This window comes from Hyaena hyaena, unplaced genomic scaffold, assembly GCF_003009895.1.
Source record: "Hyaena hyaena isolate Hyena2069 unplaced genomic scaffold, ASM300989v1 scaffold_253, whole genome shotgun sequence".
Lineage (NCBI taxonomy): Eukaryota > Metazoa > Chordata > Mammalia > Carnivora > Hyaenidae > Hyaena > Hyaena hyaena.
Genome location: NW_024080887.1, coordinates 1,893,872 through 1,905,993, shown reverse-complemented (window position 1 = coordinate 1,905,993; position 12,122 = coordinate 1,893,872). Strand labels below are relative to the sequence as shown.

The 12,122-nt window shown below is 39.7% G+C and overlaps 1 protein-coding gene across 1 annotated transcript in view; it reads left to right on the top strand.

Annotated features, from left to right (window-relative positions):
• Positions 1-11,562, top strand: part of ATP10B (ATPase phospholipid transporting 10B (putative)) — a 115,329-nt gene extending 103,767 nt beyond the window's left edge. Inside the window, 3 exon segments of the mRNA XM_039245355.1 lie at positions 3,916-4,103; positions 8,937-9,144; positions 9,146-11,562. Of these exon segments, the coding sequence (XP_039101286.1) occupies positions 3,916-4,103; positions 8,937-9,144; positions 9,146-9,238 (489 nt within the window). The 3' untranslated portion in view covers positions 9,239-11,562.
• Positions 11,563-12,122: the final 560 nt, after the last annotated feature.

Below are 12,122 nucleotides of genomic sequence, written 5' to 3'. Positions count from 1 at the left end.
TCCCAGGTAGAAATCTAACATGAATTTGAATAACTGTCAGTTTTCACAGTTCCCACCAAAGCAACTGAAAAAAAAAAAAAAAACTAACTGCTTTCTTCTTTAGGAACAGGGACTAGATTATTCAGATCATCTTTGCTTCTGAAAATGAATAATTTTTTTAAAAAAAACTCTTCAAAAGCATAAAAGAGGTAACAGGATAGTACAGACAAAAACCTTTAAGAAGGAAGGATTCTAGACAAAGGCCCAAAGTCTGTTTCCTTGAGCATATTTGCAGGGCTGACCAAAAAGAACTTTGTTTCTGGCCCCTTGACTGAGCCAAAAGTTAGAAATCAAACCCTGCCACACAAGGCGAGTCTAATAAGAGCCCACATTAAATTAGGACCCGAAAGCTATAACTTAGGGTAAGAGTACACCCAAAAATGAACCTGCCAATTCAATCTCCCCAACAGGTACTGTAGGAATCATTCCCATTGTGAATAGTGTGGAGAATCAGTAAAAAAGACCTGTCCTGGGAAAGGAACCATGGGCTGGCCTCATACATATTTGCACCCTAGGTTTCTAGTACTTCGGTGAGCCAAATTTTGACATATGAATTCAATTTAAAGTGAACTAAAGACTGACAGTTGCCAAGGACATTGCAAAATAAACATACACCCTCTCTAGAAAAAGTTATCTCATCTGATGCCTCAAACTGTTCCTAGCAATTTTAACGACAATGAGCATCATATATTCCAAAATAACTCTCAAAGAAACAAAAACCAATTGGTGAGGATTAAACACACACACACACACACACACACACACACACACACACACACACACACACCCATCAGGAGCACCTGGGTGGCTCAGTCGGTTAAGCAGCTAACTCTTGATTTCAGCTTAGGTCATGATCTCATGCTTCATGAGATAGAGACCCACATTAGACTCTGCACAGACAGTGCAGAGCCTGCTTGGGATTCTCTGATTCTCTGCTCCTCCCCTCCTTACACACTCTCTCAAAATCAACAAGCTTAAAGAATATATATTTCAGATGTTGGTATTATCAGATATATATTATAGAAAATTATGTTTACTATGTTTAAAGAAGAATACACTTTAAAATATCTGTAGGGATTGGTAAACTACATAAAGCAACCTAGCAAATTCAAATAAAACATTCAGAAATAAAATACAGTGGCTAGCTTAACAAAAATAAAATAGACAAAACTGAAGGGGAGATTTATTGAATTTGTCTAAAGAAATGCAAAATATACAAAAGAAAAATTAAAATTATGGAAAAGATACAAAATGTATAAAGGGTAGTGTGGTATCTGAAAAGGCCTCACATACATTTTATCAGAGTCTAAGAAGGAAAGGAGAGGGAAAATGAGACAGGTAGTAAGTTGAAAAGATAGTGACCCAAGAATTTTGCAGAAATGATGAAAAACATCAATCCACAAATTCAAGTTCAGCAAAACCAAAGCAAGATAAACAAAAAGAAATACCTACTTATCACAGGGAAACTATAGAATACTAAAGACAAAACCCATAAAAATATATTTTAAGATATAAAGATTTCATTCTAAGAAACAAAAGGTAACAGACAGCTCAGTAGCAAAAAACAAAAGCCAGTGGAATGCTGTCTTAAATATATTTTTAAAAAACTTGCCAAACAAGAATTCTGCTGTCAAAAATATCTTTCAAGTATGAGAATGAAATAAAGCATCAGAATACATCACCAGCAAATTCCCACCAAAGACCATTCTAAAGGAGGTACAAAGCAAAAGGAAAGAAATCTCAGATGAAAGGTACAAGACACAAGAAGGAATGAAGTCACAGACAGTGGTAAACATGTAACTGAATTTTAATGAATATTGATGATATTCAACAATAAAGAGGCAAACCATTGAAGACTGTTAAATACAAGGAACAAACAGGATTGCTGGGGGGGGGGTGTGGGTGCAGGGATGGGCTAAATGGGTGATAGGCATTAAGGAGGACACTTCTTGGGAGGAGTAGTGGGTGTCATATATAAAAGATGACTCACTGGGTTCTACTCCTGAAACCAGGACAACACTGTATGTTAAATAAATTGAATCTTTTGGATGAAGGACCTGAATGTGAGACAGGAAACCATCAAAACCCTAGAGAAGAAAGCAGGAAACAACCTCCTTGACCTCAACCGCAGCAATTTCTTACTTGACACATCCCCAAAGGCAAGGGAATCAAGAGCAAAAATGAACTACTGGGACCTCATCAAGATAAAAAGCTTCTGCAAGGCAAGGGAAACAATCCATAAAGCTAATAGGCAACCTATGGAATGGGAAAAGATAGTTGCAAATGACATATCAGAGAAAGGGCTAGTATCCAAAATCTATAAGGAACTCACCAAACTCCACACCCGAAAAACCAAATAATCTAGTGAAGAAATGGGCAGAAGACATGAACAGACACTTCTCCAAAGAGGACATCCAGATGGCCAACAGACACATGAAACAATGCTCAGCGTCTCAAATCATCAGAGAAATACAAATCAAAACCACACTGAGATACCACCTCAGGCCAGTCAGAGTGACTAAAATGAGCAAATCAGGGGACTCTAGATGCTGGCGAGGATGTGGAGAAATGAGCACCATCCTACACTGTTGGTGGGAATGTAAACGGGTGCAGTCCCTCTGGAAAACAGTGGAGGTTCCTCAAAAAATTAATGGAACTCCCCTATGACCCAGCAATAGCATTGCTAGGAATTTACCCAAGGGATACAGAAGTGCTGGTACATAGGGGCACATGTACCCCAATGTTCATAGCAGCACTCTCAACAATAGTCAAATCACGCAAAGAGCCTAAATATCCATCAACGGATGAATGGATCAAGAAGATGTTGTTTATCTATACAATGGAATACTATATGGCAATGGGAAACAATGAAATCTGGCCATTTGTAGCAATGTAGATGGAACTTGAGGGTGTTATGCTGACTGAAGTAAGTCAGGCAGAGAAAGATACCATATGTTTTCACTCTTATGTGGAACAGAAGAAACTTAGCAGAGGACCATGGGGGAGGGACAGGGGAAAAATAGTTAAGGAGAGGGAGGGAAGCATACCATGAGAGACTCTTGAATGCTGAGAACAAACTGAGGACTGATGGGGATGGTGGAGAGGGGAAAAGGGTGATGGGCATGAAGTAGGGCACTTGTTGGGATGAGCCCTGGGTGTTTTATGGAAACCAACTTGACAATAAACTATAAGAGAAAAAAATGAATTTTCAAAAATCAGAAAAAAATTAGTAGCAATAAGATATGTCAGCTGAGTGGCACAGAGTTAAAGTGCTCTAAAGCCCTTGTATAATTCAGGAGGAGGGAGACCTATTTTAGACTGTGGTAAGATTGCTTAGTACACTTATTGAGTAATCACTGAAAGAATAGAAATGGAACATACAACTTTCAACCCAGTTAAGGGAGAAAATAAAATTGTACAAAATAGTAAATTTAAAAGAGGATAAGAAGGAAAGAAACACAAAACAAACAAAATAAGATCAGACAACAGAACACTGTACCGCTTTGAAAATAAACTGCAGCCACATATGGAAAAAAATGGATTCATCACACCAAATAGGATTCTATTTATCTAACCTTTAAAAAACAAGGAAACTACAAAGGATGGCTTGGAAATTACCACCAAAGTCAAGGATGAGACAGAATTTTTCAGGGCTCTTTGAGTAGAATTATTCAAATTCTGGATGATAGCAACATGGGTGTTCACTTTATAATGATCCATTAAATTGTATGCTTTAAAATTTTTTATATATGTGTTGCATTCCCTTCCCACCCCCCAAAAAATGTTTAAAACAAAGTTAGTCAAGTGCCATGAATGTACTGCCTCCTGATCAAAACTATACTTTCAACAGTGTTTACTTCTCCTTTCCTTCCACAGACCATTATCCACGGACTTGTTCTGGTAGGCAGCTTCCTAATGTACCTTGTGGTGTCCCTTGTTTACAATGCCACCTGCGTCAACTGCAACAGTCCCACCAATCCCTATTGGGTGATGGAACGCCAGCTTTCAGACCCTACTTTCTACCTCGTCTGCTTCCTCACACCAGTCACCGCACTTCTTCCAAGGTTTGAGCACAGGGACGGTCTTTTTCCTAGAACTACCAATGCACCCTTAATAAGCCATTTTCATAATCCAAGGGTCAGGAGTTTGACTCCTCCTGGGAACTTTGAGGCTACAGTTTCAAAGACAGGGTACTAGGACAGAGAGAACAATAAACTAAAAAGCAAATAACAGGGACTGTGGTCCCAGGTCAGCCACAGAATAACAAAGTTCCCAACTGGCTTGGCCTCAGTTGTCATATCTGTAAAATGAGTGATAATTCCTGCCCTTCTGCCTTACAAATTTTGTTGTATATAAGGGATCATTTATTTTTTAGTGAATGAGTCTCATATTCAAATATCTACAGGGACAGACAAGCAACTGCAGCAAACCAGGTGAAGTACAGACATGGGGAAAAAGACCTTCTCAGCTTTACCCTATCATTGCCACCAGGAAAGATCAAGTTTTAGCATTCCAGAGCTTTAGATTTTTTTCAGAAATCCAAATTTTGCATGAAATAGCCAGCTTTTTAATGCTACTCAAATTTGTTTAACACACACACACACACACACACACACACACACCTGTATTAGCCAACTAAATCATTCATGCCCAGGGACTATTTCTAACATTTCTAGCCTAAACCTTCTGCATTTGCCATATCCAGAAAAACAGCAATAATAATGCCTTATATTTCCTTGAAGCTCACTCTTGCCACATGCTATCTAGCACTTCATTTTGCTTTTGCCATCATCTAGAAGTTAGGCAGAGCTATGGTTCTAGTCCACTTGCTCATGGGACAGGTAAGTCCCAAGAAAGATGTGTCCACAAGTCCACCACACATCACAGTGGGAGCTGGATTCTCCCAATTCAATGGCCAATGTTCTATTCTGCAGCCCACACTCAGAGCAGTCGTGAATTTCACAATGATATACCCCATGGGCAAGACTTAGTCCCTCTCCATCCTTAAGATCTTGCGACTCTGAACATCAAAATTCAGCCACCCTACCATTATAAGCTTTAGTAAACAGACTATCTCAACATTGCACAGAACTTTTTCTAATCCAAAATTAGGCAGAGATCTGTAGAAGGCCTTACTTCCTTTGATAAATGTGGCAGCTTGCTTAACCTAGGCTGGTTTCCATTTCCTTGTCCTAAGCTATCTTAGAGCCTTGACCTCTGATGCATGGTTAAAGGCTGAAGATACCTAGATGGCAAACACAAACATCAATTGAGTTCTAAGTATGCTCTATGTGCAATGCCTCCCTGCTTGTGCCTTGGTGGTCTCTGCAGGCTCAGTCCTCTCTCACCTCCCTGCTTCAAAGTTTGGATTCAACACTACCAGGCCTCCTGTACTCCCCTTAAAGACCTATACCCTCTCACCTCTCTACCCTTGTTCATGCAATTTCTTCTATTTGGAGTATGCTTCCTCTTACCAGACCTCCTCTGACATCATTTCAGGCATCAGTTCCAACCTTTCCATGACTTTGCCTACCTCCCTAGGTGGAAATACACCCCCCTATTTTATGTGTTCCATCACCTGGGTGTGACTCTGTCACTGCCTTCAGCCACAGTTGTCTCTGTCTGATAACTCCTGGATAGAAGGTATCCTTCTTACTAGTATATAACCAGTAGTATTTAGTACAGTTCCTGTCACATATGCTGCACTCTGAGATAAATGAGCAATAGATATTAGAAGAACAGAAAGGAGAATAAAACAGAAGCCTTGTTCTCAAGAAATCTGCAACTTCATATACGATTCAGACACAACTGTGACCATAATACAGGGGAAAGTGACTAGTATTGGTAGAGGGCCTGGCATGAAGAGCCAGAAGCAATTAAGAACAAGTACAAGCCTCAGAGGAAATGTTGCCCACCCCCCTCCTTCAACCCAACCCCTTGGGGGAGACCATGAAGGTTATGCCCTTATTGAAAAGGCATCAAATATATGGGTCAAGTATTTTTGTCCACACTTTTGGGTTACACACTATTATAATCACCACTACCCAAGGACTGAGTTCTATTCTGTATTAGTTTTAGGGTATGGAAAGAAAATTATCATCCTATATTTTTTGTCTTACTCTTGGCTAGAAAATAATTAGACCCAACATCAACCAGTTTGATGATGATCCTTGAAAAGTATGCAGACTCTTGACACCTACTTTGAAAAAACAAACCTTCAGTGTTAAAGATTATTAAAACAGACGAGGGACAAATTAGGGAAAAGCTAGCAAATATTTACTTGCTCGTTACCATAGCACAGAAGTTAAATCTCTATTCTTTATTATCATCATAAAGTTGGATTTCTGCTTAATGTTGTTTACTAAGAAAGGGAGAGGTTTCCTCTGATAGAGGAAAAGACTGTTTTAATAGTTCCAAGGACTGTGGACTTATAACCTTGGAACAGTGTTTCTTATAGAAATCTATGTAATCGAATGTTCACCACAGAAAACTGTTCACTTGAAGTTATAAGCTATATTTATCATAATGGAGATTGATTTCACTCCCCAGGCTTGTGATAATAAGCCCACTAGCTGTGACCTCACTTATCTTGGTCTAATTAATTCAAGCAGTATAAAAGAACGATACAGATTCTCTTAAACTAGGAATATGTAAATTATTTTACAGATAAGACAAAAGAAATAACACTAACTTTACAACACAGAGCAGTATCTTAATTAGCTACAAGAGAGAATAACTGTTCTTGAATACTCTTTCCTTGGCTTCAATCACACACATTCTCTTGGTCTTCTACTTCTCCTTTATTTTTCTTGCTGGTTTGTGCCCTTGACATAGTGAATGTCTAGTCTTGGTCTTGGGCTCTTCTCTCTTCTAACTTTATATTCTCACCATATACATAGCAACCATTATTGTGAAGTATCAGTTTTAATAGACAAATATCCAATATAAATTCCCAGTCCAAACCTCTCTTCTGATTCCTAGATACATCTTTCTAGCTACCTATCATCACCTCCACTAGGCATGTTAGGTCTGAGGAAACAGACATCTATAATTTAATCCATCTTCTATGAGCATCACCATCAAAGAAACTTGGGTCTCCTCTAAAGTTCTCTCAAATGCTACCCGTGTAGGACCAGGACAGACCCCTGGGAAGCTATTCTTGATATCACTACCATTCCATATCTGGCTTGTCACCAAGACCTGACAGTTTTATCTCCTACATATTTCTCAGATCCATCTGCTCTTTCCATTTAGAATCTTTTTACCCCCAAATTTCTTCAGTAGTCTCCTATTGGGTTTGCTGTAACCCATGAGTATTGTGTCAAAGTGTAATCATGTCTTCAGTATACGTCCCTCCAAGGGCTTCCCAAGGCCATCACAATGACCCACAGACCTTGCCTGTTCTGGCCTTACCAATACCTTTGATGTCATATTTCTGCACTCTGTCTTTATTCTCCATACTTCAGCCATCGTGCTCAAGATTTTGTTCTCATCCCATCTTTGCTTGGCTACCTCCTATGCATCTCTCAGTCCTCAAATGTTTCCTTCTCAAGGCAGGTCTCTCATACTAGCTCAGGTGTTTGACACTCTCCATTTAGAAATCTATTTATGTGCTACATGAGAGCAAGAACCTTGTATTGTTCACAGATTAATCCCTTGGGGCCTGGCCCATTATAGGAATTCTACAAATATTTGTTAAATAAATGGATGAAAGAAGGAAAGTGGTAGCTTAGAGGCAAGACTTAAACTGAGAAAATTCAAATTTCCAAGCAAGAAAGTATTTCCTGAAACAAATATATGTTCACCAGCACTGCCTCACTGGGTGAGAAGACAAAGAATGGGGGAAAGTTTATCTGATTCCATGGGACATACTGTTGTCTTCAGAAATCCTTTGGCCACTGTAAGGTCACCCTAAAGTTTTTGGACAATAGTGGAAGGATGGAGGCTTTCTATAAGGCTTTATAAATAAAAAACTTTTAAAGTATTATTTTGGAAAAGACCATGGGTGTCCTGACCAATTGAATTACATTTTAGGTTAAGAAACTGACACCAACAGAGGGAACATGAATTGCCCAATATCACAAAATAGTGTAATGGTATGATTTTTTTCTCCATACACCACCTTCTTGATTTCACTCACCTTCTCACTTCTTTTTTTCCCTAAACTTAGATTCTAAACACAGATAGAGATTCCCATTTCCAGAGTCCACTACCTTCAACTTGGCAGAGGGAAAGAAACACCTGAGTTAACCATTCAGGGAGGTCAACCATTCTCTGGAGATCTTGGGAAATGCTTTTCATCACTTAGGGCCTCAGTTTCTTCATCTAGCAAATAGTGATAATACAATGATGCTGTCAAGTCAACCCACAGATTTAGGGAAAGAATATGTATTTAGAAACTACTTAAAAATTAATAAGTTCCACAAAGTGTTGACATTACAAAGCAAGTACATTTTCCTGAGTTAGAATTGCCCATAAATAGAATGGACCACCTTGTACATGGCAGACAAGAGCCTTGGGATCCACAGTTGCTTGGTTCTGATCACCACTCCATCACTGTGTGGCTCTGGACAAATCACTGAATCTCTTGGTGCCTCAGTTTCCTCATCTGTATATACAGGGAACCAAAAGTACCAACTGCATGGGATTGTTGTAAGAATGAAATAAGTTAATGCCTAAATCACTTAGGATAGCCCTGGTACATAACAAATGTTAACTATTATGTTTTGTTGAACTCCCCAACACCAGAGGTACCTAGACATAGATTTGATAGCCAACGGGAGTGTAACAAAGGATCTCGTCCTGTGTGGGGAGTTAGATTCTAAGGTCCTTTTCAATGTTGAAATTCAAGAAGCCAACAAAAATCAAAATACCTTTATGCTTTTATTTCCTACCAGGTACTTTTTCTTATCTCTACAAGGGACTTATGGGAAGTCTCTGATCTTAAAAGCGGAGAAAATCGACAGACTCCCAATGGACAAAAGAGATCTAGAAATCCAGAGTTGGAGAAGCAGACAGAGGCCTGACCCCACTCCTGGAGAGGCTCAGCACACCCACCATCCAGTGCCACCTGTCCCAGAACAGGACTTCACCCCAGCCAGCACCCCCAAAGAGCTCTAACCCTCACAAGTGCAAGGAAGACTGGGTGCTGCATGGAGAGAAATGCAGCAGAGACCATCTGAGGTATGACCCATGCTAATGGGAGTCCTCAGCTAAATTCTAATCCAGGGAATACCTTCTTCTGGGGCCAGGAGGGCAATGGCTTCTGGAGCCTACTCAAGTGGACAGATTGAGGAATACTGGCCCTCAAGCAGTCATTGCCAATCCCAGAGTTCACTGACCATATGAATGGCCTGTGGAAATCTATATAAACTCAGAGGAAGCCACCCAATCAATGGCCTGATTAACCCAGGATTCTTCCTCTTCATGGAGGAAAGGATGTATCTGTCATTCTTTTCTCCTGACCAGGTTTGACTTCCTTGGAGAAAGTGCTGGCCTCAAGGGCTTTGACATAAAAGGACTGGAAAACCAGTCAACCTCTACATTTCTCCTGCTGTCAAGTAGCAGATCATACCAACAGAATTTTTACAAGGAAGCTATGTTTCTAAATCATTGAGTTTTAAACTTTTTTAGCCCAGAGACATTCTTGTGGCCCTCTAGATAAGTATAGCCAATGGCTAATGCAACTAGGCCATACTTTTCCAAGATTCCAAGAGATACATTTACCCAGGCAATTTCTCAGTATATGGAAGTTTTTGGGCTTGTCAAGCCATCACCTCACCTCATTGTGCCAAGTTAAAGTTTCAGAAGAGACGTATACACACAGGCACTTCATCTTGAGTATATGAATTCTTTCATTCTTAAAGAATTGGGTTTTTTGTCTCTTAACCAAAGAAAACCATATCTTAAGATGAAAACTAGATTTTAACTGTCACAGAGACTTCTGAGAATTATAGGTCCACAGTGTAAGAGGCAGAAAGGACTGCTAAAGCAAGTGGGTGCACTGGACACCCCAACTTTAGCTAATGGACCATATGTCCACAGTCTGTACCAAGAGAATAGGAGTCTCCTTCAAAGCTATTTATTGATTTTAAATACAAGTACTCACCTTCATTCAACTCTCAGATTGGTAGACTTTAATATACCTGTACCCAGAATAGTATGTATGACAGAGCAACATTGAGCCCAAACAATTACACCTTAAAGACCTGGAAGACACCAGCCCATGCTTTAGTTACCTTACGGAGAATCAGAGGAAGTCTCACTTCAGAGGTAAAAGAATTACACAAAATTCCTATCCGTGGAGGTTATATGTGCCAAAATATAAAGGAGCTGAAAAAAGTGTTAAAATTTTAAAAATGGCTAATAGAATTCTAAGAGGCTATCAAGAGAATTCAGGTCTACTATGGGCAAGGATAGCCTATCCCTAGTCTTTAAGCCAGAGGAGGCTACTGCACCCTCTCCTCTTTAAGATAGTACCCATATATTCAGCAAAATCCCTGTGTATCAGGGATGGATGTAACTTTTGTGACAAGTCTTTGAGCCTAAGAGTCATAGCACCCCACACACACACAAAGTTGACTTAACACTTGAGTAACCCATCAGCAAAGATGTACAAAAAGATCTCAACAATCAAGTTGGCAAATGGCAAACGGAGTTCATCCATTGACCATTCTGCTGACAAACCTGAACTGGAGGGACCATTTAAAGCATTATCCTGGTGCCATTACATTGTATATCTTTTACTGACTGTGCCCCATAATGTTACCAATAATGGCCAACAGGAGAATCCTTCATGGAGATTGTTAGGTAAACACATCAGGCAAAGCAGTAATGATATGTATTTTTCCAAAGGAGAAGATTGAGCCAAAACTTGGATCTCAGGGTCCTCCCTTTCCCCATTTATTCCCTTCCATTCCTCCAAGTCATATTGAGATAAGTAGGATGTTTCAAAAAGGAAGAGAATAGTTGGAAGAAATCTGGCCTCAGGGAATCTGAATTTGAATTGTTGCTGTTGTACTCTCTAGGAGCCAGGAGCCTTGAAGCAAGATGCCACACCTCCAAATTAGGTTAGAACTGCCCTGCCTCCTAGACTTGGTAAAAGGATCAAGTCAAAATTATATAAGGGATGTGAAAAACCTTTGAAAGTTGTAACACCCTCAACAATAACATGGGAATTTTTATTTAAGAGCTAAAAGGAAACAAGGTGATAGGAAAGTCATGAAAATATCAGACCACTGTACCTAAGTGCCAAGCCATACCCAACATTGTGATGTTGCACCCTTTCTTACATGACCAACTATCCCAGTTTGCCTGGGGTTTTCTAAGTTTTAGTACTGAAAAATTCCTCAGCCCTGGGCCACCTGAGATAGCTGATCACCTACTCTTCCACACCTTTGACATCAAAGCAACTGTGACCGTCCAACATGCCATCTTAGGGGAAAAAGTTATAACAACTTTTCCTATAACATTATGCTAATGACTGTACTTAGTAATGTTTATATTTTTATGATCTTTTACTGATTGACTGGAAATGTGTTTTCCTTTATTAGAAAAAAAAAGAAAAATATTGTTTTCCATAATTACCTGCAGTTCCGGGCACCATCTCATTTGTTCATCCATCCTTCTTCACACTCATTCATTTATTCTAGTCATCTGTCCATCCATTTATCTATCCAATAAACTCCTGTTAAGCCCCCACTAGATGCCCTGTGATGTGCTAGGGGCTATGAGGAACTCAGTCCCTGTCTTAAACTCATACCTTGTCAGACAGACTATCAGAAACATATCTGATCCAACATGACAGTGTGACACAAACCAAAATGTCTGTAGGAATTAGAAGCAGCAGCACAGTCTCCTCTGTCTGAAACTCTGACCTGGCTACTCTCCTCTTGCTGGAAGCCTAATACTAGCCTCAATTCCAGATTGATTGAAAAGGTGCCTCTTTTCAGTCACTCATTCTGAAAATATCACGTGAGTGCCTGCTATACACAGCACTGTGTTGGGCAGGAAGGATAAAATAGGCAACAAAACAGTCCTACCTCCTGCCCTCAAGGGATTTACAACCTAAAAGGGAAGATAGA